Genomic DNA, 9,049 nt, shown 5'->3' with positions numbered 1-9,049 from the left:
TGTTTCTTCCACCTGTTAAATCCCGGTGAGGCTTCTCCCTCTCTCGTTGACGGATGCTGGCTACCTCTGTCCGGTTCTCCTCTCTTCACTAGATGGACGGTAACTTTAGTTTTTAACCCCTCTGTGTCCAAGGACCGAACTTTTGAATATTATTTTCAGGGCGCCTCAATAGCAGGTATTGAACACCGGGTAAATAATCACTAGTCAGAACCTCAACCTCAGTAGACATTCATTATAAAAAATCATCTTAATATCTGAAATTGTGAGTAAACAACCTCGAGAGTGCGTCTTCCAGCCCTCCAATAAATTACATAATTCAACCCTCCCGGTTAGTAAATTTACCTCAACATCCCCCGGAGAAGGCAGAGTAACGACACCAGCCTTTTAGCGGGGCTGACAGACTGACTACAACGCTCGCGACGCTAAATGAATTTCGTCATTAAAAATGACACACTGCTCGCGCCATTAACTAACGTCTGGAAGTCAGTTCTATTTGTGAAACTCTTCTTATGTTTCCCCATCTGAGCTCAGAGTAGATGAGAGATGTAATGTTTGTCTCTGTTGTGTTGAAGTCCAATCAAGCAGGAGAGACCAGCCTCCCCTGTTCCCAGCTGTGTGTCCATGAAGAGTGACTGGTCTATGGGTCATCCTATAGAGTTTAGAGAGGGAGACTTTTCTACTGAACAAAGGTAAGAAGAACTCATGGGTCCTGGTCAGTGAGTTAAACAACACTGTCTCTAGTCATTTCTCCTCTCCCATTTTCCCATTTATTGTTGTTGTTTTCATAATCCATATGCTCATCCTTTTGTCCATTTTCATAGTCCTAAAACAATATTAAACAAACACAACATTCCCTCCCTGTGTGTGTGTGTGTGTGTGTGCACTCCCTGGATGAGGAGTGGTAATCTCTATCCTGATTTTCTAGTCACTTTTACCTCTACCTACATGTACATATTATCTCAATTATAGCCTCATTATTACCTCAATTACCTGGTACCCTGCACATTGACTCAGTACTGGTACTCCTTATAGTCTCATTATTACCTCAATTACCTGGTACCCTGCACATTGACTCAGTACTGGTTCTCCTTATAGTCTCATTATTACCTCAACTACCTGGTACCCTGCACATTGACTCAGTACTGGTTCTCCTTATAGTCTCATTATTACCTCAACTACCTGGTACCCTGCACATTGACTCAGTACTGGTACTCCTTATAGTCTCATTATTACCTCAACTACCTGGTACCCTGCACATTGACTCAGTACTGGTTCTCCTTATAGTCTCATTATTACCTCAACTACCTGGTACCCTGCACATTGACTCAGTACTGGTACTCCTTATAGTCTCATTATTACCTCAACTACCTGGTACCCCTGCACATTGACTCAGTACTGGTACTCCTTATAGTCTCATTATTACCTCTACCTACATGTACATATTATCTCAATTATAGCCTCATTATTACCTCAATTACCTGGTACCCTGCACATTGACTCAGTACTGGTACTCCTTATAGTCTCATTATTACCTCAATTACCTGGTACCCTGCACATTGACTCAGTACTGGTTCTCCTTATAGTCTCATTATTACCTCAACTACCTGGTACCCTGCACATTGACTCAGTACTGGTTCTCCTTATAGTCTCATTATTACCTCAACTACCTGGTACCCTGCACATTGACTCAGTACTGGTACTCCTTATAGTCTCATTATTACCTCAACTACCTGGTACCCTGCACATTGACTCAGTACTGGTTCTCCTTATAGTCTCATTATTACCTCAACTACCTGGTACCCTGCACATTGACTCAGTACTGGTACTCCTTATAGTCTCATTATTACCTCAACTACCTGGTACCCCTGCACATTGACTCAGTACTGGTACTCCTTATAGTCTCATTATTACCTCAACTACCTGGTACCCTGCACATTGACTCAGTACTGGTACTCCTTATAGTCTCATTATTACCTCAACTACCTGGTACCCCTGCACATTGACTCAGTACTGGTACTCCTTATAGTCTCATTATTACCTCAACTACCTGGTACCCTGCACATTGACTCAGTACTGGTACTCCTTATAGTCTCATTATTACCTCAACTACCTGGTACCCTGCACATTGACTCAGTACTGGTACTCCTTATAGTCTCATTATTACCTCAACTACCTGGTACCCTGCACATTGACTCAGTACTGGTTCTCCTTATAGTCTCATTATTACCTCAACTACCTGGTACCCTGCACATTGACTCAGTACTGGTACTCCTTATAGTATCATTATTACCTCAACTACCTGGTACCCTGCACATTGACTCAGTACTGGTACTCCTTATAGTCTCATTATTACCTCAACTACCTGGTACCCTGCATATTGACTCAGTACTGGTTCTCCTTATAGTCTCATTATTCGCGTCAACGAGCGTCTAGAAGTCAGTTCTATTTGTGACGCAGTTCGCGCTGCATCTCGTCATTGGTTTATAGAAGCAGGTACCCACGTGCCATCACCTCATTGGTTTATAGAAGCAGGTACCCACGTGCCATCACCCCATTGGTTTATAGCAGCAGGTACCCACGTGCCATCTCCTCATTGGTTTATAGAAGCAGGTACCCACGTGCCATCTCCTCATTGGTTTATAGAAGCAGGTACCCACGTGCCATCTCCTCATTGGTTTATAGAAGCAGGTACCCACTGGCCATCTCCTCATTGGTTTATAGAAGCAGGTACCCACGTGCCATCTCCTCATTTAGCAAGAAAACATAAACAAACATTTCTGAAATGGATATATAGCTTTTTGGAATGAAACTCTTATGTTTCCCCATCTGAGCTCAGAGTAGATGAGAGATGTAATGTTTGTCTCTGTTGTGTTGAAGACCAATCCAGCAGGAGAGACCAGCCTCCCCTGTTCCCAGCTGTGTGTCCATGAAGAGTGACAAGTCTATGGAACCTCCTATAAATCATCAAACAGACCTGGCCTCCATATTCAGTGTATGTGGTCCTGTTATGTACATTTGTTTTTGTTTACCTCAAGTAAAGTTGATCTGTCAATCATTCATTCATGTGTTAATGTCTTGCTTAACTGATTTACTTGATTTATTTCAGTTGCTTGAAGAGAAAATGATGACATTTGTGAAGAACGAGCTGAAGATGTTCAAGAGGATTCTTAGTCCAGAACTCCCAGAAGGCTTTGAGAGTCAGAAGCAGGATAAGGAAGTGGTGGATGCTGAAGATGAGCAGCAGGAGAGCAGTGCCAGAGAGGGGGCTCTGAAGATCACACTGCACATCCTGAGGAAAATGAACCAGAAGGAGCTTGCTGACACACTGGAGAAATGTAAGATCTGTCTGCCTCATGTTGAATGCTGTTTTATAACATTTAAAAGCTGTAGGTAAAGTCCAGCTAAAGTAGCTGTGTAACTCAATGATATTGTAGCAGCCTTAACACAACACCTAATGACCTCATCAAGTAGCAGCAGGGATGTGTTGTGGTGATTCATTTAGAGAGAGAGACAACATTAATAATACCATCAATAATACCAATAATAATATAATCAGTCACACCAGTCTGTAATGCATTATGAAAACATTTACACATTTATACAGTCAGTTAAGAGAATAAATTATTATAATGTACAACTTTATAACAGTCCTTCAATACTGTAGGCATTAAAACAGACGTAATATTAATATCCTCTGTGTTATTTCTTCATTCAGATGAGCTCGCTGTGATTTGCCAACGTGAACTCAAATCTAATCTAAAGAAGAAGTTTCAATGTGTATTTGAGGGGATCGCTAAACAAGGAAACCCAACACTTCTCAATAAGATCTACACAGAGCTCTACATCACAGAGGGTGGAACAGGAGAGGTCAATAATGAACATGAGCTGAGACAGATTGAGACAACAACCAGGAAACAAGCAAGACCAGAGACTGCAATCAAATGTAACGACATCTTCAAACCCTTAACTGGACAAGACAAACTTATCAGAACTGTGCTGACAAAGGGAGTCGCTGGCATTGGAAAAACAGTCTCTGTGCAGAAGTTCATTCTGGACTGGGCTGAAGGAAAAGCAAATCAGGATGTCCAATTTGTATTTTCATTCCCTTTTCGGGAGCTGAATTTGATGAAAGAGGACAAACACACTTTCATTGAACTTCTCAATCACTTCTCAATGGAAACCAAACAATCAGGAATCTCCATCTACAACAAGTACAAAGTTCTGTTCATCTTTGATGGTCTTGATGAGTGCCGACTGCCCCTAGACTTCCAGAAGAACAAGATCTGTTGGGATGTCAGAGAGTCAACCTCAGTGGATGTTCTGCTGACAAATCTCATCAAGGGAAATCTGCTTCCCTCTGCTCTCCTCTGGATAACTACCCGACCTGCAGCAGCCAATAAGATCCCCTCTGAGTGTGTTGACCAGGTGACAGAGGTACGAGGGTTCAATGACCCGCAGAAGGAGGAGTACTTCAGGAAGAGATTCAGGGATGAGGACCTGGCCAGCAGAATCATCTCACACATAAAGACATCAAGGAGCCTCCACATCATGTGCCACATTCCAGTCTTCTGTTGGATTTCTGCAACAGTCCTTGAACACATGCTGAAACATAAGAGAGAAGAGATGCCGAAGACTCTGACTGAGATGTACACACACCTTGTGGTGTTTCATACCAAACAGAAGAATGAAAAGTATCTTGGGAAAGAAGAGACAGGTCCACACTGGAATAAAGAGAGCATTCTGTCACTGGGAAAACTGGCTTTTCAACAGCTTGTGAATGGCAATCTGATTTTCTATGAAGAAGACCTGAAAAAGGCTGGCATTGATGTCAATGAAGCCTCAGTGTACTCAGGATTGTGCACACAGCTCTTTAAAGAGGAACGTGGGCTGTACCAGGACAAGGTGTACTGCTTTGTTCATCTGAGCATTCAGGAGTTTCTGGCTGCTGTATATGTGTTCCTCTCATTCAACAACAATGAGAATCTAATGGACAAACTGCAATCAACATCCAGGAACTTTTCTGTGAGGATCAAACAAAGGCGTAAAGTTACTTTCTACAAGAGTGCTGTGGATAAAGCCTTACAAAGTGAGACGGGAAACCTGGACCTTTTCCTCCGCTTCCTTCTGGGCCTCTCACTGGAGTCCAATCAGAAGCACTTACGAGGTCTACTGACAAAGACAAGAAGCAGCTCACAGAGCCAAGAAGAAACAGTCAAGTACATCAAGGAGAAGATCGGGGAGAATCCCTCTCCAGAGAGGAGCATCAATCTGTTCCACTGTCTGAATGAACTGAATGACCATTCTCTAGTGGAGGAGATCCAAAGCTTCCTGAGATCAGGAAGTCTCTCAAAACCCAACCTGTCACCTGCACAGTGGTCAGCTCTGGTCTTTGTGTTGCTGACTTCAGAACAGGAGCTGGATGTGTTTGACCTGAAGAAATACTCCAGATCAGAGGAAGGTCTTCTGAGGCTGCTGCCAGTGGTCAAAGCCTCCAGAGCTGCTCTGTGAGTAAATAAAATGACATATAAGAACTAATCATCAGGAAGAAATATTCAGTTTAGAGAAAAATATGTATTATAATATGTAAATAATATTATATTGAATAACATATTCAATAAATTCATTGATTTTCACATTAGTAGAACAATATGACCACACAATTCTAGGAAACGGAAGATGAATCTATATGTTTGAGAGAATAAACCAAATGCATCTGCCATTGTCCTTCTACACTACTGGTGTTAAATTAACAGTGTGTTTGTGAAGTAATGATGATCTCTTTGTCAGGCTGTCAGGCTGTGGAGTCACAGAGGAAGGCTGTGCTTCTCTGGTCTCAGCTCTGGAGTCAAACCCCTCACACCTGAGAGAGCTGGACCTGAGTAACAACGACCTGAAGGATTCAGGAGTGAAGCTGCTCTCTGCTGGACTGGGGAATCCCCACTGTAAACTGGAGACTCTGAGGTCAGTATTCCTGTAGTTGGATAGTATAATATATATTGTGGACTGTATACTCAATACAATCTAAATCTGATACCTCACTGTCTAAATAGATATGGTGTGGACTGTATACTCAATACAATCTAAATCTGATACCTCACTGTCTAAATAGATATGGTGTGGACTGTATACTCAATACAATCTAAATATGATACCTCACTGTCTAAATAGATATGGTGTGGACTGTATACTCAATACAATATAAATCTGATACCTCACTGTCTAAATAGATATGGTGTGGACTGTATACTCAATACAATCTAAATCTGATACCTCACTGTCTAAATAGATATGGTGTGGACTGTATACTCAATACAATCTAAATCTGATTCCTCACTGTCTAAATAGATATGGTGTGGACTGTATACTCAATACAATCTAAATCTGATTCCTCACTGTCTAAATAGATATGCTGTGGACTGTATACTCAATACAATCTAAATCTGATACCTCACTGTCTGTCTTCTGACTGATACTGCTTTAAACGGATCTGATCAGTCTGCTATAATATTTGTACATTTTTCTCTCTACAAGCAATACTTAAGATTTTTTGTCATTTCTAATAATGATACATGCATTTATGAATAGATATGGAAGGATTCAGGACACTGATATATCTGAATATGTTGAAAAAATATACTGCCACTATTTTCACCACCAAAGAATATCAGTGTGATTTTAATATGATTTGACTCTTTGCAGGCTGTCAGGCTGTCTAGTCACAGAGGAAGGCTGTGCTTCTCTGGTCTCAGCTCTGAGGTCAAACCCCTCACACCTGAGAGAGCTGGACCTGAGCTACAATCACCCAGGAGACTCAGGAGTCAGACTGCTCTCTGCTGGACTGGAGGATCCACACTGCAGACTGGAGAAACTCAAGTATGTAGAGGGTTTATGTCAATGTTCATATCAGACATGTTTGACTTATCAGGCTGGTTAAGAAAAACATTATTACCACCACTTGGACAAAGTTATATACTGACTGTGTGTGTGTGTGTGTGTGTGTGTGTGTGTGTGTGTGTGTGTGTGTGTGTGTGTGTGTGTGTGTGTGTGTGTGTGTGTGTGTGTGTGTGTGTGTGTGTGTGTGTGTGTGTGTGTGTGTGTGTGTGTGTGTATGTTCAGTGTTTCCAGTGTGTCTGTCCAGTGTCTGTGCCCAGTGTGTGTCACACAAGATCTGTTGTGACACACACACAAACACTGGAAACACTGGACACACACACGCACTGGACAAACACACACTGGACACACGCACACACATACTGGACACACACACACACATACTGGACACACACACACACACACTGACACATGCTGGACACCCACTGAATGCACGCTGGACATATACACACACACACACACAGGACACACACACACACTGGACACACACTGTACATACAATCTGGAGACACACACACTGGACACACACACACACAGACAACCATTCTTAGTTATTTGCTGACCGTGTGTGTGTGTGTGTGTGTGTTCAGGTGTATCCCTCAATGACTGTCTGTTCTTCTGCTTACCGCTACAGTGTGGAACATGGTGGAGAGAACAGAATGAAACCTGGGCTTAGAAAATGTGAGTGTTGACTGCTGTGAAGAATATGACTAAGAATAAGTCTTAATTCAAGTTAAGTCAAAGTCAAAGACCACCATCATTACTGACTTGGTCATATTAAATATCAGCTGTAGTTCTACAGAATCAGAAATCAGAGACACCAACGTTTACAAAGAGTTGCTTTTTGTGTGTGTGTGTGTGTGTGTGTGTGTGCGTGTGTAATAAAAGCGGAATAAGTGTGTTTTATATTACCATACAGTATAACATCTGATCATTCAACAAGTCTCACGTTACCTTCACTTCTCCTTTTGATACCTAGAAACATCTACATTAAATTAATTAGTGAAAAGTGAGTTAACATTCTAATGTGAATGATGATGATTTCTAATATTGTGTCTGGTTTCATCCATCAGATGTCTGTGATCTCACACTGGACCCAAACACAGTAAACAGACTCCTCTCTCTCTCTGAGGAGAACAGAAAGGTGACATGTAGGAGAAAGAAGCAGCCGTATCCTGATCACCCAGAGAGATTTGAGAACTGTGAACAGGTGATGTGTAGAGAGGGTCTGACTGGGCGCTGTTACTGGGAGGTAGAGTGGAGTGGGAGAGGGGCTGGTATAGTAGTGACATATAAAGGAATCAGCAGGAGAGAAGGGGGTAATGACTGTGGTCTTGGATGGAATGGCAAGTACTGGAGTCTGGTCTGCACTGACAACCGTTACTATGCCTGGCACAATAAAAATCGGACTACCATAGACGTCCGCCCCTCCAGCCCCCACAGAGTAGGAGTGTATCTGGACTGGCCAGCCGGCACTCTGTCCTTCTATAGAGCCTCCTCTGACACACTGACCCACCTGATCACATTCACCTCCACATTCACTGAGCCCCTCTATCCAGGGATTAGGGTTTGGGGTGATGGCTCCTCAGTGTCAATAATCACCTGACACACACACACACACACTGACCCACCTGATCACATTCACCTCCACATTCACTGAGCCCCTCTATCCAGGGTTTAGGGTTTGGGGTGATGACTCCTCAGTGTTAATAATCACCTGACAAACAAACTGGACAAACACACACACACACACACACTGACCCACCTGATCACATTCACCTATCTATCCCTCTATCCAAACACACACTGCACACACACACACACACACACACACACACACACACACACACACACACACACACACACACACACACACACACACACACACACATTGGACAAACACACAGACACACACATACAAACTGGACACACACACTGGACACACACACACTGTACACACACATTCACACTGGACACACACATACACTGGATCCCAGGTTCTAGAACAGCTTCTATCCCAGTTCTATCTGTCTGTTAAATCAGTTTCTGGAACACAGGTTCTAGAACAGCTTCTATCCCAGTTCTATCTGCCTGTTAAATCAGTTTCTGGACCACAGGTTCTAGAACAGCTTCTATCCCAGTTCTATCTGTCTGTTAA

General features: G+C 42.6%; 1 protein-coding gene across 1 annotated transcript; it reads left to right on the top strand.

Annotated features, from left to right (window-relative positions):
• The first annotated feature begins 3,291 nt into the window (after positions 1 to 3,291).
• On the top strand, positions 3,292 to 8,719 carry LOC116372494 (NLR family CARD domain-containing protein 3-like). The gene is made up of 6 exons (XM_031821295.1): positions 3,292 to 3,335; positions 3,716 to 5,504; positions 5,788 to 5,961; positions 6,700 to 6,873; positions 7,526 to 7,572; positions 7,965 to 8,719. Exons 1-6 carry the CDS (start codon positions 3,299 to 3,301, stop codon positions 8,495 to 8,497), a joined length of 2,754 nt encoding a protein of 917 aa, XP_031677155.1. The 5' UTR covers positions 3,292 to 3,298; the 3' UTR covers positions 8,498 to 8,719.
• The last annotated feature ends 330 nt before the right edge of the window (positions 8,720 to 9,049 follow it).

The sequence above is a fragment of the Oncorhynchus kisutch genome, unplaced genomic scaffold (genome assembly GCF_002021735.2).
Source record: "Oncorhynchus kisutch isolate 150728-3 unplaced genomic scaffold, Okis_V2 scaffold3958, whole genome shotgun sequence".
Taxonomy (NCBI): Eukaryota; Metazoa; Chordata; class Actinopteri; order Salmoniformes; family Salmonidae; genus Oncorhynchus; species Oncorhynchus kisutch.
This window is presented reverse-complemented; position numbering and strand designations above follow the sequence as displayed.